General features: G+C 39.9%; 1 protein-coding gene across 3 annotated transcripts; it reads right to left on the minus strand.

Moving 5' to 3' along the window:
- Positions 1 to 817: 817 nt before the first annotated feature.
- Positions 818 to 26,640, minus strand: LOC135335229 (cap-specific mRNA (nucleoside-2'-O-)-methyltransferase 1-like). 3 transcript variants are annotated; one of them, XM_064530650.1, is made up of 24 exons: positions 26,484 to 26,640; positions 22,181 to 22,272; positions 21,834 to 21,986; positions 21,095 to 21,187; positions 15,931 to 16,002; positions 15,681 to 15,775; positions 15,506 to 15,578; positions 14,969 to 15,095; positions 14,830 to 14,904; positions 12,515 to 12,633; positions 10,997 to 11,093; positions 6,314 to 6,446; positions 6,078 to 6,195; positions 5,206 to 5,273; positions 5,036 to 5,150; positions 4,863 to 4,931; positions 2,162 to 2,320; positions 1,976 to 2,110; positions 1,645 to 1,736; positions 1,531 to 1,599; positions 1,425 to 1,472; positions 1,262 to 1,371; positions 1,065 to 1,170; positions 818 to 1,011 (listed from the first exon to the last, which is right to left on the minus strand). In XM_064530650.1, coding segments are annotated over exons 1-24 (2,382 nt in total). In that variant the 5' UTR covers positions 26,485 to 26,640; the 3' UTR covers positions 818 to 848. The 3 variants fall into 3 exon arrangements, with proteins under 3 accessions (XP_064386720.1, XP_064386721.1, XP_064386722.1); XM_064530651.1 differs by lacking the exon at positions 1,976 to 2,110; XM_064530652.1 differs by lacking the exons at positions 1,976 to 2,110; positions 2,162 to 2,320.

Here is a 26,640-nt window from a genome sequence, read left to right on the forward strand (position 1 = left end):
CACGGATATGCACTGAGACCATTGGTATAGTCCAGCTCTGGTCTCTGGATTGTACTCGGCCATACTCCATTTTTTACTGCATACTCATACAGGGAGCTCTTCAGATCATCTTGCTCAATCAATTGCAAACTTTGCCCAAATCTATTAATAAGTATAGAGTTATTTGGGAAGGCATTGTATGCAGTGGAAAACAATACTATTCCTTCAACTGAAGTAAATTTCAGACTTGATTCTTCATACTGTCTTATAAATTTATCAACAACTATTTTTTCTGGAAGACTTCTGTCATTCAAGATTTCCAATAAATTGCTGAGAATCTTCCATCTATTGATTTTCCATGAGTTCATGTATGTCTGCCTCACACATGTATAAAGGCCACTGTTCAAGTTACAATCAAAGAAGAGATTTTCCGTGAATCCAATCCTTGAAAGTGTTTCAGGTTGGATTAGAAGTTCTTGTATTACCTCCATTTTCAACTGCTTCAGCGTGATACTGCTGCATTCTCGCTCTTCAGTAGCCCAATTGTCAATGTACTTACCAAGGAGTGAGCAAACGTCTTCACCGTCTCTAATAACAACATTACAGCCACTCGATATTTCTTTCTCAAACACTATCCTGGAATACGTGCTAGATCTAGTCTCACTTGTATCAATGAACAAAAGCAGGTTAAGTATGCTTAGAAGCAGGACAAGAGAGTTAAAAAAATACATCATGCAGAATTTTTATATTCATGCGCATGCATGGAGGGGGTAGCTATAAACCCAGAGTGGTTTTTATAGTCTACTACACCAACCCACGCAACTAGATTCAATCGCAATCATCAACATAAAAATTAATTAACAGCAATTTTAATGCCCATGGTGTTCAATAGCTTGTTCAATAGCTCCACTTAAATATGCGAGAGTTAGGTGTTTTGCAGCGTCTTCTTCAGATAAGGATAAGCTATACTTCATGAAATTTTTCACAGCATCAGAGGAAAGAAGCCACAGACATCTTCTAGCAACCATATTTCTACAAAAATTAATGATAGATGTATAATTATAATTTATACATCTTAAACTCACAAGTAGGATGAGATTGATGTGGTTGGGCAATCGTATGTGCTCTCCTTTGTGGCACCATTGTAGTAATACAAGTGTCCACTTCTACTCAAGTGGAGATGCCAGGGATCTAGACGCCATTAAAACCACAATTGACAAACAAAGTGCTGATGATGGTAATCAGAGTGGTAACACAACAAGTCTGGTACGAAAGCACTTACCACTAACATGCTTTTGGAAAATGATTCCTCTGACGACAACAAATGAATCCACGTTTACATCAGCCCCTAGACATGGAGAACCCTCCCCTTTGCACTGCCTCTTTTTCAAACTATATACAGATAAAGCATAGATTTTGCAGCCCAGGTACGCAGTGACACTCACCAATGGAACTGTTCTGTGGCTTTAGTAATCCTGTAATACGGCTTTGGCCTGAATGGTTGAACGTAGGAATGAAGGAAGCTGATCAATAATTATTATTATAGCTTACTTTAACATCACACTGTTCTTCCTACACGGCTTGTTTACTACTCGGCACAGGTTTTCAGCAAGTTGAACTCTGGAAAAAATGTATAAGATAAATTCATTTCAACCGATGACTCACCTTTCTTTAAATGGTCGGCTACCAACTACTTCATTGTGAATAGACAGAACATCAACAATGTATACAGTGTCCCTTTTCAGTTGCCCACTTCCCTGTTAATTGGTAAAAATCAGTAAATCAGGCTATTGGGTCGGGTAAACTTCAGGCAACGTTTTGGTCATAGGGTTAGGCTCAATGTACATTTGTATGGCATGCGCACACAATTCATCAACACTGATGTTTAGCCTACTGATGTTCCACTGTCGCCTAAAATTAATAAGCAAAGTAACAAAGAACAAGGGAGTGGTGGGGTGTGTTTCTTGGAAGCTTTCAGACAAATAAATAATTATACCTCCCCAGTGAGTTCAGGAACACATTCCACTTCAATTACTGTTCCTTTAGGAAGCTCAAGCCCACGCCACTCCTTGCGTGCTTGCATGAATGTAGGTCTAGTTGACATCATATCCCATCCTTGCACCATATTACGCTATAGTAATACTAATTTCAGTTTACATGCAAAGAAAGAGAAAATGCTCACCCCAAGACCAATTAGCATGAATCTTTTGCCACACGCCCAGCACCACTTCCAAGAATGTATATCTTTCAAAAAACTCAATTTGTCCATTGTAACACATTCAAAATTTGTTGAAAGCAGTACAGAAAGATCTGACCCGTCACCTGATTTCGTTCTGTACTCCTGTGTAGAGTATAAAGCCCTGTTTACGCCCACACCTAATCCAGTCAGATTTTCTGAGTATTATAAGTGTTAGTGTTACTACTAAGGGGTGTTAATTGAATTAAAGATTAATGTGGGTTTTACTGGAAATTAATGGAGCATAGTAACACCACCACTAATTGCATTTTCCACATACTCTTAGGAACACCCACAAACATGTACAACACCTCAGCCTTTGTGTGTTTACTCAAATCAGCCAAACTCCTTTTGACACAAAGGTTGTCATAAAATTTTAGGCCCCCCCCCCATTAACAGCTCAGTAATAATTATTATTTATGAGCATGTATTCTCAAAAGTACAACAACATAAAACCAGCTATAATTATTAGTATAATAATACAGTATTTACAGTCTCTATGCAGTGCCAGTTGCTCTCCTCACACGCACACATTTCATGCAACTGGTTGACCGGCTGGTCATGATCACAGCCATCACAGCACCATTCCATGAATCAGGCCTCATGCAGCACGAAGCATATAGGGGCCAACTGTCCCGAATTGGTCAGCAAGATTACAAAGGAAACTGCTATTCACCAAATAATTATATCCCGGATTTTCAAGGTTGCTGCTTCTGAGCAGCTGGGTTACTCCAAAAAGCTTATCAAGCCTGGACTACTAGAATCTTCACACAATGAGCTTTACACAAGAGAAACTAGCTCGATCAGTCTATTAAGTGGGCAGGGCTCACTTGCTTGTGCACTTATTACATGCATGTACTGTGATTCCACCATAGATAAAAGCGTTTCTCTATGATTGAACAGATTCCATATTGAGAGCTGAGCTAGTGATGCTATATACTGGAGCATCTCCACAACAAATTTACATCGATCTTCTTCCATGTAGGAAAACATATGGAATAAGATATGAATTGTTGTCTTTGCACTGAAAATCGTGTGCTTTATAATTATTGTGCATTCACAAAATTTCGCCTCCTTTGGCAGCCAGTCGTTCGGGGGATAACGCTACCATGTTTTGTCCTGCTGGGAAAGTTGGAATGGCGAAGCTAGCATGAAGTTGCAAATAATTTTATGGCGATAGCTATGCACAACATCGATTGTCTTACAGGCAGATCTAACATTGCAGAGCTGCATCAAAGCATTTAACTCTTATATAGGTATAAGCATGAGTAACTTGAAGGTAAATCTTCCTTCACTTTGAATTCCATGAGATAGCTAACATTTTTGCTAGTACTTTTATACGGAGTCTTTGCATGCATGTCTCTTTGATGCTTTGTCGAGCTAACCTTACCATAATATTATATCTCTTTGACTTCGTTCATCTTTGTTCTCTCGTGCAGAAAAGGATAGCAGAAAAGAGGGGGCCTAAATTGTTAACATTCTAGGCCCGGGGACCCAAAATATTAAACTTCTAGGCCCTGGGGGGTTTACGTAAACATGGGGGGCCCAAGATTTTATAACACCGGTTTACACGAATGTGGATAGGTTTAATCAGGATTCCAATCCAGATTAAAGGCCTCGTGTAAACGGGGCTTACAGTGCACCCAGTCTAGAGAGTAGAATATCAAAAATCTGTCCTAATTGTGTAGGTGAAAGAATAAGCTACAACATTATTCCAAAAATATTTCCCCAAAAGTTGTTGAAGTGGGAAATCATTTTAGGGGAAAATGGGGGTGATCGTAAAAAAATGTATGTAACATCAATTATCTGCGGAACTAAACTGGACACATCTTTCTTATAAAAGTTAGATAATTTAAAGCTTACTCTGTGTAACTTTTGGACCTTAAGCCGTAAGATTTTCTTCAAATCTCTCCCAACTGAAACGGCACTAAAAACTAGCAATTTTGAGCACTGCGGAGGATGTGTAGATATTTAAGCAACATCGAACAGTTCATAAGATAGCCAAACTATCTATAGATGTCGTGTAAAGTTCCAAACTTTAGCCTGAAACTGTTGGCCTTTTATCTCCCTAACAGATTTCCCACTAAAACAATTTTTACTGTTTTATTAATCACCACAAACCCACCTTATGTTGTCAGGGACACATTTTTGGATATGTTGTAGCTTATTCATTCACCTACACAATGGTATTAGCAGATTTTCTTGGAAATGTTCCGATCATACAACTACTCATGGCATTCTACTCTCTACACTGGACTGTAAGTCAAGCAGAGGTAATTGTAATTATGGAATCTATTACCACGTACCAAAGAAGAATAGGTATAATTATGGCTGGTCAGTATCTATGTGTTCAAATAGTTTTTCATATAACACACCACACTTACACCACTGGTCTCCTCGTAGTTGTAATGATGCAATTTGTATTAACATGTACCAAAGAAGTGAGTGTGGCTGGTCAGTATCTATCTGTATTCATAACAAATACTTTTATACCACACTTACGCCCCTGATCTCATTGTTACCGTGGTTACATACCCTCGGCTAAAACTAGGGGTAACCATGGGTAGCGGAATATATATATGGGTGCGTGCATATCCCCTGAGTATAGGGTGCTGTATTAATTTATGTGTCACATGCACACGCATACTTGTAGTATCCAGTTGAAATGCTCCAGAGCACTTTTCTCTAATGGGACAGTGCGAGGCACAGAAGGTATCTGTAGCAATGACACACAAGTTGCAAAAAATTAATGTGACAAAATGACGAAAGTTGGCAGTGTGATAATTACTTATTAAGCAAAACCGTTAACTACAAAAGTACCTTCCAGAGCTCGAGACACCTAGCTCTAATTTCTGCCTGCCTTGTCTCAAATAGACCACTGTTGTTCACAAACGACTGTATTTTCCGCAAATTCAAGATTTGATTCATACCAAAGCTATGAAGAAAATTGAACACAGTTTGCTAAAAAATTAAATACAATTAAGGCTTACCTGTCGTTAAAAGAAGTTATGTATGACACAAATTCCTCCTTTTCACTAAGTACCTCCGGAGAAACCACCTATGGGGAATGAGACAGGCATAAGAATTTAATCCGACACTTCTGAATCCTATTGACATGCACCATTCATTTCTGAAAGTGTAGAGTGTAATAATATGGACTACAAAACATTTCCAAAGTAACATACATAGGATTGGCCAACAACTTAAAAGCAAGTGATCGAGAGAGCAGTATGTCAATTCACAGTTACCATTTCAAAAGCCCCGAACAATAATTATTAATGACATGCACAAGGAATTGGATTGATGTGATATTCAAGTAAACATGCATGCAGAATGGAACCTCGATTATCTGGACACCTTGGTTCCAGAGGCAGCTAGGCCGGATAACTGAATATGTCAGATAATCGAATAGACCACGCCTTAATTGATAAACAACAGTGCCACATGGTTGTCTGCACATGAGTAGAAAATAAGCAGGCCTGTCTCCAATTAACAGCTGCAATGCACGTGCGCATTTAAAGGACAACAAGGAATGTGGTCAAGACGATAGTGAATCCGCAATACTATGCAGAGTAAGACGCTCCACCCCCTCATCTGCTCCTGATACTGCAGAGCACATTATTTTCGAGGATTGACCCAGAAACACGAACATTAATTTAGTACCTCGAAAATTGGTTTACACCCGGTATTGAAATCTCTCTACTGTAGGGGTACGGTTATTTGAACCTCTATCCTCGAAATTTTTATTTGGGCAATTCGCAAAAATTTGTGCCTCAAAAATAACCCGCTATACAGTGTAATCCCTATTTTCAAAATCGGTACAACATCATGATAGCTTCCTCCTGTATTCGCTGTTTCTTACATGTAGAACATCGTTCCCAGGGTATTCCTTCCTTAGTTGGAGAAGTCTCTCGTTGACACTGAACATGTACTCACACACGGATTGAGTGTTTGATCGCAGACCAATACCCACTACATACCTATAATGCAGAGAAAATTTAATGACGACTTTGTGAAACATAACTATGTGCAGGAAGGTACAAACCTAGCTATGATAATTAACATACAAAACTTTTTTTGCTGCAGAAACGAACACACCTTTCAGAGTTAGCAGGGCGACTGGTAACAGGCTTGAATATACAGATCTTGTGAAAGCAGCGATACAGCAAATAGAGTAGTCCAACACTGAATGGTGTGAACATGTCAAACACCTTGCACACAAAGTTACCACCTGCAGAGTAAAACATCCTGGTCTAGAGGTTTTCATAATAATATGTGACCAGAATGGCAATTCTTAATTAACACATTGAAAATTAATACTATACCTATCACTCGATGGGGGTTGAACACATGCCATGCATGGCGTATCACTAAAATACAATTAAAAAACCATTCTTGTGAACTCTTAATGTTCTGACTCAGCAGGTAAGCTACACACTGTCCGCAGTATGATGACGTAAATTCAACAGACACAACGCGAGTTTTATTAGTGGTAATGTTGACGTAACTACCTACATCAAATTATAAAATTGCGAATGATGGTAGCGCATTTTGAATTGCATGTGAAACATGTGTGCACCTAATCTCTTCTTTTGCGATATATACAAAGTCGCAGCTTGCAATCGAAAATGTCAGGCACTCGAAACACGTTGCATACGAAGGTTTATATCAGCTACGAAACCACAAAGCATAATAATGAAAAATTATATAGTTTGAGATTATAACGTAGCAACTGTCCAATTTTGAAGGCAAAAAAATGTGGCCTGTATTCATTCATGGGGTGTGTTAAATTCTTTGTTGCACAATAAGCGTATATAACAAGCGGAAAGCATACATAATTAATTCCACGACATGGTTCGTAGGTGGTTATAGAGACATTGCCCAGAATGTTTTGTGCATGAATCTTCGACCTCAAGTTGCCAAAGCCTTTGGGAAACCAAACAAAGATGTTCGGATTGATCAGAGAGGATGAAAGCACTAATTCCATTTGCTATGGTTTCAGTGTGAAAAGTTGGCACATGCAACTACACAGAACACAGAACACAGTTACGTTATTGAGACCAAGCAGGAGGAGTATCCAATAACTGTATCATTCTGTGTAATGGCTGCACTGCATCATAGATAGATACTTCCTCTACTATCTATGACTGCATGCTGCATTATCTCTGATGCAATGGATACTGTTGATGCCTGTACATACCTGAACAACGCCTCCTTTCCCAGAATAACAACTACATGCCTCGATCATGTGAAGTAGTGTGCATGTTAGGCAATTATACAGTCAATTACATGGAAGTGCAGGTTTCACAATTAATTGGCTTCCATGTACATAATTACATGCATGTTAGGCAATTATTTAGGCAATTACATGTACCTTTTTGTGTTAATTGGCTTGCATATTACACTAATTTATTATTACAATAATTAAGCATGTACATGTCACAATACAATAATTATGCATGTCAATATGCATATCCTATGCATTCAAATACATATCCTATGCATGCGAACAATATGCATATCCTATGCATTCAAATACATATCCTATGCATGCATTCACATGCATATTGTATGCATACACATTACATTATGTATGCATTCACATGCATAATTATATACACATAATTATTACAACATGCATGTCAACATGCGTTTGTGTATCGTACCTCCAAGTACGTAGAAACTTTTCTTTTTAGTATTTGTATATTTAAATGATTTTTGTATAAACAATTTAAAAGGAGTCCTAATGGCTAGTCTCCCTTACCCTGCCCGCCCCTTCGATAAAGGAGAGTGGCGAGCAAGATTTAGCTAAATTTATAGCAGTATCAGACTCGCCACCAGCATGCATAGGACATAGAGTTACTACAGCTGTAGGGATGCTACTAGATGCTTCACTGTCCATATTCACAAAACGTACGCTGAGAAAAGGTCTAAGCAGGGACTGCGACACTGCGTGTAGTGTCTGTGGACGGATGCTTGCTAATGCCTATTTCTACACACCGTGTAGAATAAACCACTAGCAAAATTAATGTACACATTCTGTGCAGCTCACTTCTATTTAAACATCTATAATCTATTTAGCAGTTACAACCAGGAGGCTTACACGCTATACCAATCAAAGACCCTAAAATAGCACTTTGAAGCGGATAGTTTTTGAAGCCTCTGTGTAGAACTAAAAGGTTACGTGCACCATTTCCGTCTCCAATCCCTCTCTTCTTTATCTACGGTAATTACTGATTTAGTATCTTGAGCGTAGCGAGGGTACTAAAGTGGCTGAGGGCTTCTAAATCACATGGACACCGACAAAACAGTGTTGAACTCATTTAGATAGTAGTGAGCATGAGCAAACCGCTTGACTACAATACAATTGCTTGACAACGGAATACTAGGTATACTAAGTAAATTGCAGGTACTAAGTCCCATAGTATACCTGCTCTGAGGCACTTTTACCATGTACTTCCCCTGTAGATCTTATCAACTAGTGTCTAAGGGTATTTATTATAATACCCATAGACATTTATAAATATCCATGGGTATTTATATATGTCCATAGGTATTTATAAATGTCTATGGGTATTTATATATGTCCATAGGTATATAAATGTCTATGGGTGTTTATTATATACCCATGGGTATTTATTAAAATTATGTCCATGGGTATTTATAAATATCCATGGGTATTTAAAAATGTTAGTGGGTATTTATCTTATAAGAAAGGTCTGGCAACTGCAGGTGCCGGCATTCATGTTCCCACTCTATAGTAGGCGTGGCAGATTAGCTTCTCAGCATGCTAATCCATGACATCATGTGGGTGTGGTTTTATGAGTTGATGATGACTTTTATGCACATCTACAATCTGATTGGCGGTGCACAGGCTCCACTGACATGCACACTGTTACTAGACCCTTCTTCGAGTGAAGGGGCGTGGCTTGCGTTGTGGCCATATGGCAGATTATGTAACAGTCTTGTGACTATCCCTTGTAATGTAACAAAACCACACCTTGAAAAGTATCGTCACCTTCTGATAAATACCCTCACTTTGATGATAAATACCCACTAACATTTTGAAATACCCATGGACATTTATTATATTATGGACATTTATAAATACCCATGGACACCCATGGACATTTATAAATGGGTGAGTGTAAAAGCTGGAATGCGGAACAGTTAATTTGACTGTTAATTCTGGGATATAACATACACATTACATGCATAATTATACAGTGTCTAGCCTTAGCCAAGTATAATTATGCTGTGCCCAAATTAAACAAGGTGGAGTGTGAAGTGTATATACATGTAGCTATAGGACACTCTACCTTTCTTCTATCTGAATGCCTGCAAAGTTTTGGCCCTTGGTGAAACTTTAAACAATTTGTGCGTGTTGAAGAGACACACTGACCAAGCATTTTGCCACACATAATTATTGGGTTGTGAAGTCAGCAAAATTCCACATTTATATACTCTCAGCAAAGAAACTGCCACTACGCAACAGTGTGTGCAAGTTGTTGATCCCCTTTTCAATAAACAGGGTGTCATGTGATGATTTAATAATACAGCCAGCTGCATGCTATCTTTTGGATTAATTGAGCATGTGATTTGCAATGGATATTCAAGTGCAAAGTATGTTTATAGCCTAATCAAACAGTAGAGTTTAAGCAAAATGATACCAAGATGATCTAGCGCTTTGAGAATTATAAAAGATGGTCAGTGTGTCTCTTCAACACGCACAAATTGTTCAAAGTTTCACCAAGGGTCAAAACTTTGCAGACATGCAGATAGAAGAAAGGTATAGCTTTGGAGTGTTCTATATCCATATACACTTCACACTTCGCCTTGTTTTGGGCACAGCATAATTACTTTGCAAAGGGTAGACACGTATACATGCAGAATTTTTTAATGTTGCTAGCTACTGAGTAATCTACTCCCCATAAAAATTAATTAACAGTCTTCTGTGTCTATAAAAGGCTTCTGTAACACTATTTAAGTCATACTACACTAAAAAAAATACAGAGCACCATCAGCAGCTCTCTTTTTATTACTAAATTTGTTATTCCATATTCCGTTCCATATTCCATTCCGCATTCCAGCTTTTACACTCACCCTTTATAAAATACCCATGGACATTTATAAATATCCATGGATATGGATATATATAAATACCCATGGACATAATATATATATATGTCTCACTTTTACACAGTTTTGAGACAAACGGCACCTCATAGTTTTAGGTAGTATAATAGCTATATAGTTAGACGATAGATTGAAGAGTTAGACTCTACTCCTTGCTGGACCAAGATCAGACATAATTATAAGTGTGTCTGTGTGGATTTATTTGCCCTTGAAGATGTATATGCAGAGAAAGGGAACATTAACACAAATCTGAGATCAAAGTCATCACCCAGGCCAGTTTTGCAGGTTACCTTGCCTTGTTTTTCTGAAATAAAGTATCTGATAGTTCTCTAGGAGTATGACCTACAACCTTGTCCATCCTTGGGGAAGTTCCTGCTGCTACATCTGACAAGCAACGAATGGAGTCAGAGTCCACTTCTTCATGTTCATTATTATCATGCTTAATTAATCTCACGCTCTATCATCTATCATACTCATGCATTAGTTTATAACATTGTTGTTGTCAATGAAAATTTAATGTTCGGAAATACAATAAATTTATTAATAGCCACAAAGTGTAAGCCTCGAATTGCGGCCGGGGGTGGGCGTATATTCGAGTGAAAGTCTGGCTTATAACTCGTCAGGCAATTAAAAAAAGGTACATACCTGTTGCCAAGATGGAGAGGGCACAGGTATACTGACACAAGACAAGCTGTTTGGTAAGCAACTCCTGAACGTTTTCTTGCCCTTCGACAGAGATACCCTGCATATAATGAGGAACATAAAATTTAATTGTGGCAAAGCCAGACATGTTTTTAGAAAGTAAAGTAGAGGGGCGCAGAAATGTGAAAAGGGGACCGCGTGGCTAAAAGTTTATCTAAGTCTCTGTACAGAAGTGCAATCCCCATGAATTTATTACTGCCACTCCAGATTGCACATGGCATGGTCTGGAACTAGCCTTGATCCCAGGCCACATTTCCCCGAAGAGTGGGCCTGGTATCGACTGCTTGCGCATGCGTGGTCTATATATGTTCAGTAAAACAGTGACGTCACAACAAACGGAAGTGGATTGAAGGAAGTGGATTGAAGGAAGTAGATAGAAAGTTTGATTGAAGGTTTCTAGTCCACCTGATAGCTACCCGTAGCATGCTATGCTAACAAAAGACTCACAGCCTGCAACAGTGTGGATGACAATCGTCTGAACGGAGTGAAAGCTGACACTAGCCTATGGACAGGCCACGCCCATCTAAATTTGGTGAAAGTGTACTATACTACTGCTACCAGAGGAGGTTGGTCGCGCGCCATCAATCATGTGACGTTTCTGCTCACGTTACCATAGATACCGAGCAACAGTAAAAAAAGTTATGGCTACTCTTGCTTTGCTGAGCTTATAACACTAGGTGTATCTGTTGTCTGGTTGGACCAAGATTAGCTAGGGTAGAGTATAGTTCAGCGGTGCTGTATGAAGCTTGCACTGTACTGCCTGGCAAGAATCTAGTAAACACTGATAACTTAGAGGATCGGTGGGGATCGGGTTGGTTAATGAAAGCTTTATATTCAAAGTAGAGATACAAAAATCTTAATGTTGCCTTCAGCCTCCAATGACTGTGCAACACCAGCTAGAAGTTTACATAGAAAATCTTTGTCAATTTCTGTGCCAGCTCAGCAAAAAAGTGGTGCACGTGATTGTGTCCAACCTCCTCTGTACTGCTACTGACTCTATCAGAAAGAAAATAGCTGTACTGGTACAACAAACCTGTCTCTATACCTAGCTAGCTAGCTATATAGCTCAGTGTATATTCTTCGACAGGATATATAAATTCAGGAAATTGTACGGGAAAAAATATCAGATAATTTTGCGCATACGCATCAGCCGTCTCTTCAGGGGAGGCCATTGAAGGAGGCTAAGTCTGGACCTAGCAATAGCAAGAGCCAGTGTTACAGGTGTATAGTGTGCATATAGAATACGATAGAGCTGAGTAGTTGGCTAGACCGTCCGATAGCTGATTAGTTTCATGGTTGTTTGTGAGGCTGGGGTGCTCAGGCTCCCACTGAACAGGCCACTGATAATAACAGTCCCCAAAGATTATCCTTAGCTGGGAAATTAAACGCAAGCGATGAGCCAAACAAATAATTTAATCCACTTTGCAGAACATAACCAACTCTCAACATAATGGAACTCACTCCATCAGCCATAACGAAGTGAACACCTTGCCCATTGGTAATATCCAGCACATAATGTTTGAACGCTTCCAAATTGTCCGGTCTCGTTATGTCACCATCACCGTCATAACCATCAACACCTGTGAAAATATCCTTTTTAAATCGTGGAGACAAAACATTATGATTCTACATGCTCATTACACCAAGGACTGTGCGCGGACACAATTAGGCTTGGGCTTTACATGTACATTACGAGTGATGCAAGCTGCGCTGTGATAATGCCTCTCACCATGTTTTGCTTTGGTCAAAAAGTATGAGGTAAATCACATGTATAGTGTTAAAATAAAAGCTTTTATACACACATTCATTATGATGAACATTTTATAAATTTTGTTGCATGCAGAATCACAGAGAAACTCAACGAGTGGGTAATGGTCGACCATGATTGTTTTTAACGATCGATGCCAAAAGTCCAAGTCTAAAATGAATGGCTGCATCAACAGAGCCTTGCAGCTCTCTTCTCACTCTTGCAGCTACCAATAGCTAGCGTTCTAGTGCAAAGTCAACTACTAAGTAGAGAACAAGTATTGCTACGCACTCTTCTGAAAAGGCTGCAATGCATAACTCAAAAACGAAGCATTATTTTGCATATCCACGAATATAAATCCAAGAAAACGTTACTAGAAGCGTAAAGAATTGAGCAGCTGTAGTACTCAGGTACGTTAAGGCTGTTTTTTTCTTGAAATTGAAGAAAAGTATATTATAAAGAACTACCATTTTTGAAAAGTCTACACAGACACACAGACAGACACACACACTTACTGTAATGAAAGCACCACGGGTGCTAATGCCTCGGTGGATGTGCCAAACCAACTATTGTAGCTATTGCTAATACACACATCATCATGGTATCAATTCATATGTAAGATAAACATTTTTTGTTGCATGCAGGCAGAATAAGAAACACTATTGGGAAAGATCGATCATGATTGTTGCTAAAAAAGATGCCAAAAGTCTAAATTATAATGGCTGCTGCATCAGCAGAGCCTAGCTTGCGGCTCTCTTCTCACTCTTGCAGCTACTAGTAGCTAGCGTTCAAATGCAGAGCGAACTACCAAGTAGAGTAGCAACACTCCTAGGGTCGTCAGCTTTTATTAGGTCAGAGAGTGAGGCAGCTGTGTGGCCTCTTAGTTACCTTAATGAGTGGTTTGCCATTGACAAGCTTTGCTACGCACTCTTTTGAAAATGTTGCAATGGCATTCCAAGTGAGTAAAACTAGGCACTCTGACTCGAGAACCAAGCATTATTTTGCAAATCCATTGATTAAAACCAAGAAAAGATCACTAGAAGCCTATAGAAACTCATACTTGCACACTTCATTGATCCACAGCTGTAGCAGTCACACAGACACACTTTTTTCTCAGTGCGCTACCAGTATCTTGAGGCTCAGATGGCGAAGAGTTTGTCATCGTGTAGGACACATCAGTTTATGGTGAAAAGCTACACATACAGTGAACATTCTGCGGACTTTCCGTGTATGTGTAATCTTATTTGTGTCTGATGGTTGAGTAAAAAAAAGCATGACTGTAGTGGCTATTCATACACTCTCCTCCTGGTAGTTGGCAATAATTATAAAGTATGCTTAACGGGTGTTCTGCCAAGCAACAAAACATATTTTGGTCAGTTGGATGCTTATAGCTAGTAATCTAGGTGTATTCCAAGTCTTAGGTCAACAGTAACTGTGGCGGATTTTCTTTAGAAAAATGTTAAGTTTATTATTTCATGTCGAAGGATATACTGAGCAGTGTTGACAGCCACCTAGTGTTGCTAATCCTACAAGAGGACGATATTATCCACTTAACGACGATTTTGTTGAAATCAGGGAAGCGAACACAGCTAGAGTGTGCCGAGCAGTCTTACAAGTGGCTAAACAAGTACAAACTTTTCGTGCGTTACATGAAGCAGCATCAATTTAACTTTCTATACGTAATGATAAATTTGCACAACACATTTAGGGAAGAATAACTCAGACAAACATAGTGGTTTCATGCATACCTGCATAATTATGCTGTTTCTATTATTACTAGCTATTATTTATTACTCATGCAAGCGCATGCATAATGTTCTGGGTGCAATAACTACCCCTCCTAAACCTAACTCTATTCCTATCTCAACTTCCCTATCCCTTCCAAGCAAAACATGGCGTGAGGCATTATTTAGCACGCTTGCAACACTCGTTATGTACATGTCTTATTGTACGTAAACGTAACAGGGTTTGTTTATATTGCACGTATCTGTGCACGCTACACTCCCATTGCTACAACCACACAGCTTACCGTAATGAGGGTCGAAGGTCTCACATGGAGCAGATAGGAACTGGTCCAATTTGAAATCAGAGCCACCCGCTGGATCTGGGATGATCAGGCCGTAAGGCATTATGAGGAAGTGAGGACTATGTTTTAACTATAAGTTCACCTTTCAAAGTGAAGCCAAAACCTTTAGCTCTCCACTTTTTCTTCCATAGAACATATTCAGAGAAACCACCAGGTCCAGCACAGACATCAGCATAGTACAAAATATCCATGGAAGAAAGAACAGGTTTCTACATTAATTGAAAAATCATCTGTTTGTTAATTCTCAATTACACCAAGGGCGTACATGACTGCATGTATACATTGGCATTCATCAACTAGTTGCTACCATAAAAACTTCACGTACATCGCCCTAGTGAAAAATCAAAAATTAAGACCTCCCACAAATGTGTTACACAGATACATGTCTGTAAAGATGGTGTGTGTCTTGGAAAATCAATCTTTCTACAATTGGAAAAACAAATTGCCATGTCGTCTATAAAACTGTTGTACATTCATAGTTAAATTTAGTAATCTCATTCGTGCAGTATATACTATAGTATCAGCTAGTTCGGATAATGGGAAGAAAGGAGAGAGAGCATACAATTTTCTCGTAGAAACTACTTAGTTTTTCTGCATGGCTTTGAAGGACTACACTCACCCCATCAGTGGATCTTGGATTTGTAAACATCCAATCAAACGCTGCATCAATGTTGGCCATTTTCATGCCAGCTCTGCAAAATTTTTTCACTAATACATATACAAGTAATATGTACCCTTCGATAAGTGTATGTGCATGCATACAAACATAAAAATTTAATTTTACATAGATATACCTGTTTTGAAAGATAGCTCCCTTGATGGTCTCGTATGGATTGGATCGTAGTCGGGCATCTAAAAACTCCTTTGTTGACAAATCGTCAAATACACTCTGAGGAGGATTTATTAGTACGCATATATAATATATGTAAAGCACACATGCAACCAAGCCTGAGAATTAACCAAGCCTGAGAATTAAGGCTACACAATCTCGTACATGCAATAGACCGTTGTTGAACACATGCAGGTCCCTTCAGATCGACTTACTTTAGAAACCAAAATTTGCTGCAGGATATTACTGTCACAGAAATGAGTTTCATCGGCAACAGTGTTCTTTTTCTAGAACACAATAGATAAAAAATGAAATGTCCCCTACAAAAACAAGAATGCGTGCAATACATAATTATAGATAGCTATATCAAAGGAGGCTGGAACCATGCACTTAGCTAAGCTACAGTAGAAACTGGATTATCAGTGCTTATTAATTTTGATTATAGGCGTATCTTTATTCTAAGCGCATGCTCAACTGCAGGTTTTTTGTACTTGAATTGAAGCGCTTTTCCGAAGGACATTTAGAACGGTAGCTATATAGCTGGTGATATCCATCTGGAAGGACTCTCTGGGCATGCTGAGAGAATCTGAGACATACGAGGGGGACTTACTTGGACCCTGTTCCTGGTCAATATGAATATGAATTTAAATGTTGTAAAATGAACTGTAGAATGCACTTCAACATACACTTGTAATAGTATGATATATAAATCCAGTTAGGGTTGCCTGCTTGCTCACTTTCTAGCTATAGCTATCAAGTCATCTCATGTTACAGAGATAATGGGTGGGGCTCGAAAATGATTGCATTATAGATGCATTAATTCTCAAATAATTGTAAGAGTATACAGCTCTGCTATTGACTACACGAGCGCATGCGCTAATAATCCAGTTTCACTATTTTTCTTCAAACTTTTCTTGCAGACTATTTCTTAGAGGAGGAATGCCAAGTTAACGAGTGTTGCAAGCGTGCGCTTGCTAATGCCTCTCGCCATGTTATGCTTTCGCTCTAAAAGTATTAGTGTTATAAACTAGTTAGCTTATCTATATAAAGTCACTGAGAAGAAAAGACTTATTTACATGCATCTATTGTTGTTATTTATTGTATTATATTTGGCTTACCAGGACCTCAAGAAAGAAGAAAATTGATTCTTCCAGGATCTGTAGTTCAGTGTACATTGTATATAATATCTAAGAAGAAAAGACTTGTGTACATGCATAATTATTGTTAGTATGCCTCGGTGCGCATGCGCAAGCGAGGTATACGGTAGTGTGTTTGTGTGTCTGTGTGTGTGTCTGTAGACCGCTACAGCTGCTCAAGGATGAATCAAGTGCATATAAGAGTTTCTATAGGCTTCTAGTCATGTTTACTTGGATTTTAATTCGTGGATTTGCAAAATAATGCTTCGTTCTCGAGTTATGCCTAGTTTTGCCATTGTGTGTGTGTAGACTACTACATGTACAGCTGCTCAAGGATGAATCAAGTGAAAGTAAGAGTTTCTATAGGCTTCTAGTCAGATTTTAATTCGAGGAATTGCAAAATAATGCTTCGTTCTCGAGTTATGCCTACTTGGAATGCCATTGCAGCCTTTTCAGAAGAGCATGCAGCCAAACTTGTTTACCGAGTGTTGTTACTCTACTTAGTAGTTAGCTCTGCACTAGAACGCTAGCTATTGGTAGCTGTAAGATAGTCTCGAATACCAGCCGGTTCTCATTGTAGAGCGTGTGTAGTATTTGTTATATTACGTTCTGTATTTATTCAATGGTTTTGTGCGCATGCGCAGCTAGCTGTAGTCTCTCCCTCGTGTTACTAATAATATGATTTTGGTCAACTGAAATATACCCAAGTTAATCACGGTTATTAAGATATTACATTGGCGACGAGCTCTGGGATTCAAACGAGAGAGAAAGACAGTATGGCAGTACTTCTGGGAAGGCTAGAAGATTTTGATAAGTCTAAAGAAGACTGGACATAATATGCGGAACACATAGGACATTTCTTCATTGCTAACGACATTGCGGACGCAGGAAAGAAGAAAAGTGTGTTTTTAGCTGTCGTGGGACCGTCGACCTTCTCTCTGTTAAGGAACCTGGTGTCCCCTGCTAAAGCGGGTGACAAGACCTTTGAAGAACTAGTAGCACTGCTCCAGGAACATTACAATCCAAAACCATCGGAGACAGTACAACGTGCTAAGTTTCATAGCCGTGTAAGGAAACAAGGAGAAACAATAGCTGATATTGTGAATCCCCAATGTTGTTGTGTACCTAGATGATAATTATATTGATCACAGGTAAAGACGAAGCTGACCATCTGAAGTCCCTTTCTCAAGTCCTGACTAAGCTAGATCAAGCGGGTTTACGAGCCCAAGAGTCCAAGTGCAAGTTTTTAGCTAAAACTGTTGTTTTTCTAGGCCATGTTATTGATGAGCACGGTATACGGCCTGTCCAAAAGAAAGTCAAGGCGCTTCAAGAAGCACCGGTGCCCAAGAATGTGTCTGAGTTGAAATCGTATTTAGGCCTCTTGACTTATTATAGCAAGTTCCTACCAAACATGGCAGATGTGTTGGCACCACTGTACACTCTTCTCGGGAAAGAAGTTAAATGGACATGGTCAGACAAAGAGCATCGGGCATTTAAAAATTCGAAGACGTTGCTCACCAAAGACACGTTATTGGTGCATTTCAACCCCGACTTACCTGTACTCCTCATGTGTGATGCCTCATCCTATGGGATAGGCGCCGTGCTGGCACACCGCATGCCAGACGGTTCGGAAAGACCAATTGGGTATGTGTCTCGATCATTGTCGAAAGCTGAACACAACTACCCTCAGATAGCTCTGGTCTTTGGGGTAAAAAAGTTTCATTCATATGTGTTTGGACATTGTTTTGAATTGGTGACGGACCACAAACCATTGTTAGCCTTGTTGCATCAATACAAACCCACATCGGCTCAGGCTTCTGCTCGAATTCGTAGGTGGTCATTGCTACTGTCAGCATACGAGTACTCCATTACCTTTCGAAAAACTCAGGACCACGAAAATGCAGATGCCCTCAGCAGGTTACCGTTTCGGGACACGAAAGACAACATACCGGCACCACCAGAATTGGTATTATTATCAAATCATCTGAACAAGTCCTCAGTGACTGCACGTCACATTAGCGTGTGGACCCGCCGAGACCTGATACTCTCGAAAGTGAAAGACTACATCGAACACGGTTGGCCTCGAGAAACCAGCAAAGAATTATCCGTTTTTTTTCAAAACGGACAGTACTGTCAGTTTACTAAGGTTGTGTTTTATGGGGAGCTCGGGTGGTCGTACCACTGCAAGGCCGACAAGCGATTCTCCAAGAACTTCACGAAGGCCATCCAGGTATGACTAGGACGAAGGCACTCGCCAGAATGTACGTTCGGTGGCCAGGACTAGATTCCGACATCGAGAAATCCGTACAACAGTGTGTACCATGTCAACAGCGACAGCCGGATCCACCAGCAACACCGCAACCATGGAGTTGGCCATCCAGACCCTGGGTTTGACTACATATGGACTTTGCTGGCCCGTTTCAAGGCAAAATGATCCTGATTGTCATCGATTCACACTCGAAATGGATTGAGGCATACCCGACAAATTCAGCCACATCCAGTACGGTCATCCACATCGCTAAAACTTTGTTTTCTCAGTTTGGCCTACCTGAAACACTTGTTACCGATAATGGGCCTTGTTTTGTAAGCGAAGAGTTTGAAACGTTTCTGACAAACAATGGCATCAAACACATCTCTTCTGCCCCATACCACCCTGCCACTAATGGGCTTGCCGAAAGGGCCGTTCAAATCGTAAAGAAAGGTCTAAAGAAAGTAACTGCTGGTACAACGGAGGAACGATTGGCCGAGGTTTTGATGGCTTACAGAGCGACCCCTCAAAGTACTACTGGTGTGACACTGGCAGAATTACTGCAAAGTAGACGTCTCAGGACACGGTTAGACATGTTAACACCCAGCTTGACTAGGCAAGTCGAACAACGGCAATCACAACAGAAGCATGCTCATGATTCAAATCGTAGCCGAGTTTTCCGAAAGGGAGAGAGTGTGTAATGTCAGAGGGTTTAGCACAGGCCCCAAGTGGATATCAGGGGTCTATAGAAAAAGTCACCGGACCAGTTTCCTATATGGTCAGACTCCATGACAATCGATTGGCCCGACGTCATCAAGACCATGTAAGGAAGCTAAAGGTTCCAGATCCTAACGAAACTAACGAACTCGCGAACGAAACTAATGAACTAGATAACGAATTCGATAACGATGCCACTGATGTAGACACTTTCGCTGATCTGGATCTGTTCCACGATACCGTTGATACTCCATCAACGGGGGGTCCTGAAACTCCCAGTTCTGGGGATGCACCTCAAACCCCTGACCAGGTTCCCTGAAAAACATACCCTGGAAGATCTCGAAAATGGCCAAACTATTACAGTAATACGTGAGGTTATAGTACAAACTGAACGAACTTCGATTATTATTAATTATTGTAGTTCTCACATAATTATTATAATTATATTATCCTTAATTAGTTAATCTGTTTTTGTATTTCCTTTATATGGGAGTAGTATTTGTTATATTACGTTCTGTATTTATTCAATGGTTTTGTGCACATGCGCAGCTAGCTGTAGTCTCTCCCTCGTGTTACTAATATAGTTTTTGTCAACTAAAATATACCCATGTTAATCACGGTTATTAAGATATTACAGCGTGGGAGGGAGAGAACCTCCTGGTTACTCTGGGCATACTTTTCTGTCCTCGGACGGAATGTTGGTAGAGTATATTCATTGGAGACTTACCCGCAATAAGAGTATAATTATTCATTGGAGCCTTACCCACAAGAATTTAAGATAGCTTTCAAGAATATAACAGTTTTATTTAGTGCGCACTAAATTGTGGGTTATTATCCACGTGATTAACAGCATAATCATAATCCTGACTAACAGAACGTTCCGCCCAGAGTAACCAGACGGTTCTCTCCCGCCCACGCTTACAATGAGAACCGGCTGGTATTCGAGACTAGCTGCAAGAGTGAGAAGAGAGCTGCAAGGCTCTGCTGATGCAGCCATTAATTTTAGACTTGAACTTTTGGCATCGATCGTTTTTAACAACAATCATGGTGGATCATTACCCACTCTTTGAGTTTACATGCAAAAATGTTCATCATGAGTGTATAAAAGCTAGTAGCTTTATGTTATGTAGATTTGGCATCTCCACCGAGGCATCAGCACCTGCGGTGCTTTCATTTCTATTAATATCGATCACCACGTTAAAGGACAATTTTTTCACAGTGAACATAACCAGCTATACAGTATAAACAATGCATGCAAAAATAATAATTATGCCTTACCACCCCAATCGTCAACCATGATTCCATATCTTCAATTGTAGGGACAGGTTCAAGTGAAGGTACTAACCACACAGGTTTTTGATCACAGTTAAGCTAAGGAATAAGACACAAATGGCACTGATGAGGTACTGTACGTAGCATGTACATATATTATACCGTATTACTAGAATGTTTTGCGAGAATCAAACATATGCGAACTTTGCGAGGGTTGATCAATTCGCAACAATAAAATCCGCAAAACCTAATTATTACTAGTAAATATACACACGATCCTTGTCAGAACGCAATAGTTAGATCGCAAAGGGTCAATTTTTCTGCTGATTTGGCTCATTCGCAAAGGTTTTTCACCAGAACAATATTCTAGTAATGTATACGGTATATACTTCACAGAAATCAAAACACCATCTAAAAAGTTAAGATTTAATTGTCCTACAGTTGTAACTAGTAAGACTAACGTGGTTGCCTAGCTCGCATCCAGAATTTTGGGTTAGAAGGGCTTATTGGGCAAATGAAAAATGTAGGGGAAAAAGCCCCTGCCGCGTATGCACGCACCAAACGCGAACATCAAATTAGAGGGTCTGGGGGGCATGCTCCCCCTGAAAATTTTGAATACATGTATTTGAGGGCCTTAGATTGATTCTGAGCTAACAAGACATTATAATCATAAGAGTACTATTACTGAATCTGCCAGATCCTAGGGGGATTACTACTCTCAATGCAGCACTAGCTGTACATGTACCTCTTCCGGCTCCCAATCTACTCCTTCCTTCTCTAAACCTATAAGAGAGAATCCAAACCCACGTCTCCCCTTGTGAGCAGAGTCCTCTATGGGCTGGGTGATACCTCCACCTTCTTTCCCGAGGCCAGCTCCAGGCTTGTACCCCATTGAAGCCTAAAGCAATGCGTGATATAGTGCTGATTCTAAAGATTCAGACTCTTACACAACTATATATACACTAAGCTGTGTCTGTACGTGCATGCATACAGTACAGTTCCAATGGCTATAGAGATGTGCTTGTGGTCAACAAACCATAGATTAATAAGACCTAATTTGCAGGTAAAATATCAACATAGCAAAAAACTCACCATCATCCTCTGAACCACATTACTGTAATCCATCTTTGGTGCCTTGGTAGATTGAACCCCCGTTGGACTGTCCGTGTCTCTCATTCGTTTCACTGTACATTCCAATCATCAAAATAATCATAATTTATGTACGTGTGGAGGGTATTAATGTGTCTGCAATACAGTTAAGCAGGTACGTTTCAGTAACAAAATGTATACGTATAGATGCTTTTATGTCCGCAAAATTAATGTATGGGTTAACATATTGGACTACATGAACGTTTGCAAGTTAAAGCCATTTTGTATACAGACGTATTCATTTCAAATGCAAATGATTTCAGTATGTACAATACATTTGTCAATACGTATACCCTATAGCAGGTATTTCGAGGGTATAAATGTTTGTATACAGTCTACAGTATCAAAATAGGTGAGTAGTTGTACTTAAATGTATCTAACATTTCAAAGAAATTGTGCTGATACCATTGTACAGGTAAAAGAATAAGCTACAACATTATTCAAAAATATTTCCCCAAAAGTTGTTGTAGTGGGAAATAATTTTAGGTGAAAATGGTGGTGATCGTAAAAAAATGTATGTAACATCAATTATCTTGGAAGTATTTCTGGACTTATCAAAGTTAGACAAAATATTTTTAGATATGTTGTAGCTTTTATTCATTCACCTACACAATGGTATCAGCAGATTTTCTCCAATCATAATATAATAATTTACATTTAAGTACAACTACTCACACATTTTTGGTATTCTACTCTCTAGACTGGATGCACTGTATGTCGTAATAGAAATCACTCGATCAAGCACCAGTGACCTGCGGCGCAAAATGCCTTAAGCTAATTTCATATGCACCAGATTCTGTGGTCACAGTGCTAAATTCAAGTTGGCCACTTTGGTCCACTGATCTGATTTGATCTGATCTGAGAGGGTAGTGGGAGTGCTTCTAGGCCACTTCTGACTACTTGCAGTGTCTCTGTACAGCCTGCAGAACAGTGGAGCATCGAGGTGCCTAATCAGTCATTCTTATGAGCCGCACGTGATAAAACCTGACGATGGGTGACACGCGTCCAACCTCCTCTGGTACAATAGGTATAGCACGTACTTGAAATATAAGTGAGTTGCACGGACTGAGCACTTGAGTGACTTTTAGTTTATAGAAATAGGTATTGTTGTAATGGCCCCTCGACTAAACCGCGGCGTAGCTTGGATAGACTCGCAAGCTGTCACTGTTGCAGGCAAACAGTAGACTGGTCAAACTCTGTGTAGAGACTCGTGTAATGTTTGCCACGATATTTGTGGCAGCTAACCGCATGCAATTACCATAAGATCATAGATAGTGATGTATCACTAGAAAACTCTACGTATCACATGCAGTATACTGACATCACAAAAACCGCAGCCACTTAGAATCTGATATGCAGGGTTCTCGTTAAAAGGGCATTAAGGGGCGTGGCGGCCTGCGCTTTAATTATTGGGTGCCCTCTTATATTGACCACATGGTAGCTATAATTAATACAGTAGAACCTCGATTATCCGGACACCTTGGTTCCAGAAGCAGGCCAGATAAGTGAATATGCCGGATAATCAAATAGATAAACCATGCCTTGATCCACCCACTTTATTGATAAACAGCAGTGCCACATGGTTGTCTGCGCATGTGCAGAAGATAAGCAGGCATGTCTCCATGGTAACAGCTGCAACGCGCATGCGCGTTTGAGGGACACGCCCATTTTCTGATCTGATAACAAGAAAACTGCCAAGCCGGATAATGGAGGTTCCGGATAATGGAGGGCCGGATAATGGAGGTTCTACTGTATACCGTATTTACTTGATTAAACGCCCTCCTTGAATAAACGCCCAGGGTAAAAGCTCTGTCTTTGTCAATAAACGCCCATCTTAAATAATCGCCCATGTATGGGGCGTGGCACTGTGGGTGGAGCTGAAATAGCACGTGGAACCGAGTTGCAAGCGTGGCAGCATAGAATAAAAATACTTTTTTATGATGCATCGATGGCAGAGAGAGATACCGACACAGAGGGCAATCCTATGACTTAAATTTAAGCTGAGACAGTTGCCCAAGAAGAGCACAATAACTGGTGCTGTGCAAAAATTTTGGAGGAGACATAACAATTAACAATAAACAGCCTCCTGGATTAAATGCCCCCTCTAAAAACTTCGACTGAAATAAACGCCCGGGCGTTTAACAAGTAAATACAGTATAATTATATATATACATTTATTTTACGCTAAAAGACTTCCTAGTACAGCTAGCTTTCTAGTAGTCAACATGAGTCCAGTAGAGCTCCTACTACTGAACATACTGCTACTGAAGTAAGTCTGATGTGAAGATACTGTGTTGAGGACTGACTAGGTATTTCTTTCAGTCTGCTCATCATTGTGCTTTGTCAGCTTATCCCCCCCCCCCTTATTTTTCTGCTAGCTAGAACCTAGTCTCATGAATCAGCCGCACTTGGAGAGTCCGTCTGAGCACTTCAGTTTGGCCAGGTCGGAAATTCCGACCTGACCAATCAGATCGAAGATTGACAAAATTAAAGGAAATAAAGAATGACAAGAACGTATGCGTTCTATACAGTAGGACGCATTTATAGCTAGCTGCTAATCAGCCTAACTGTGGCTATACTGTTAGCCAGTCAAAGAGCTATAGTAAGTTGAGTTGACTGCACAATAGTGCTGTGTAACCTTTTCTTGTTCTTTTAGCAACGTTCTTGGAGCAAACCAAACAAAAATTCATAGCTGCTAGTCAAGCGTTTGCGATTGACCATTTGCATGCGTTAAATTCTTTTGGTTTTGACACTGACGTAATAACAATTAACATTCCATTGTGGAATTGTCTTTATAGATGTAGTCTACCAGTAGTCTCTTGTCTAGCTAAATTATGATTCTGCTTATGCACCTATCAATGCAAAGCCCCACTACCCCCCTCCCGGGACAGGGGGGGCTTTGTCAATTATGAGGTGCAAAGGACTCCCCCGGGGCTATTTATTTTGACAAACCCCTGGGGCATGATAGTTGAACACAATAATAATTGCAATACTTTAGTATACAGACAAACAGCTGACTTTACAAAGTTCCCACCCCCAGGGCTAGGTTTTACTAACAAAGCTCCCACAAAGATCCCCCTTGTCCCGGGAGGGGGGTAGTGGGGCTTTGCATTAGCTACTACAAAAACTGGCACTATTTAGAATCTGATGACATCACAATCTATGATTGAGTTCAAAGTTCATAGTAATAACTATCTGTTTACGCAATATTAATTGCCTGACCAATGCAAAATTGTTTCCTACGCCTCTGTGTTGAAATGCATCCTAGAAGAATTTCAGTACCCTTTTTACTTTAGATTAGTTTTTTTACTTATTGCATGGGACAGTACGTGGGCGTTCTCCAAAAATGTTGCGCTGTTGGAACCACCCTTTTCTTTTTCCTGCATCTGCCACTACAGTACGTCTACTGTTCCGCTGTGACAGAGACAGCTTGCGAGTCTATATCTCGGATGTTACTCGAGGTACCTTCGTTTCCAATCCCTCTATTAAACTCTGGCGCCATTCAGTAGTGGAATAAAATGTTTCTGGGTGCTGTATATATACCGTAATTGATGTAATTACAGCGCCACCATAATTTAAGCGCCACGTCAGCATCAGCATAATTTTTTAGGCCCTAAAAAAGCGCCAACTCAGTGGCGTAGGGCAAATGCCTGACCAATATTTCTAGCTTGTCTTTATAGATATAGTCTACCAGTAGTCTCTTGTCTAGCTAAATTCCATGATTCTGCTTAGCTAGCTACTTACAAAAACTGGCACTATTTAGAATATGATGACATCACAATCTATGATTGAGTTCAAAGTTCATAGTAATAACTATCTGTTTGCGCAATAATATTAATTGCCTGACCAATGCAAAATTGCTTCCTACGCCTCTGCAACGCTTATAAAAAGGTACAATCATCCAGCATCTTTGACTTCCTTCACTTCTAAACATTAATTTTGTCTAACCCATAGCTACAGTCAATGAATGTTGTTCACAAGTTACTCGGCTCTCAACGGTGCAACTAGCAAGTGAAACTGAGCTAGACCACGCCCATTTTCTGTACAAATTCTATACTAGCTGTTGAACATATAAAGCGCCACTTTAGGTACCAGCTTGGGTTGAACGCAATTTTTTGTGCTCTAAAGATGCGCCACTCAGAAGTGGAATTAATTTTTTCTGGCGCTATAATTACATCAATTACAATAACACAGTGCAACACATACAAATTCTAATGATGCGACCCTGGGTTTTGGTTCGACTTACTTTTCTCAGTTGCTCTGATCTGGATCTTGAGGATCTCCTCCTCCTCCTCCTTTTCGAAAGCAGCTAGACACAGGATAGATCTTGGAATGATTCCAACTGCTAAGTGTTTGAACCAAATGGGGCGTGGTCTCAGCTTTTCGTTTTTGCTGACTCAGCA

The sequence above is a fragment of the Halichondria panicea genome, chromosome 4, assembly GCF_963675165.1.
Source record: "Halichondria panicea chromosome 4, odHalPani1.1, whole genome shotgun sequence".
NCBI lineage: Eukaryota > Metazoa > Porifera > Demospongiae > Suberitida > Halichondriidae > Halichondria > Halichondria panicea.

Bases quoted from the DNA above. Each gene is read 5' to 3' on its own strand.
- LOC135335229 (XM_064530650.1), bottom strand. The intron at 15,776-15,930 runs GTAAGTCGATCT...AATCCTCCTCAG, and splicing joins AGCAAATTTTGGTTTCTAAA to AGTGTATTTGACGATTTGTC. The intron at 6,196-6,313 runs GTGTGTTCGTTT...TCTGCATTATAG, and splicing joins CGCCCTGCTAACTCTGAAAG to GTATGTAGTGGGTATTGGTC.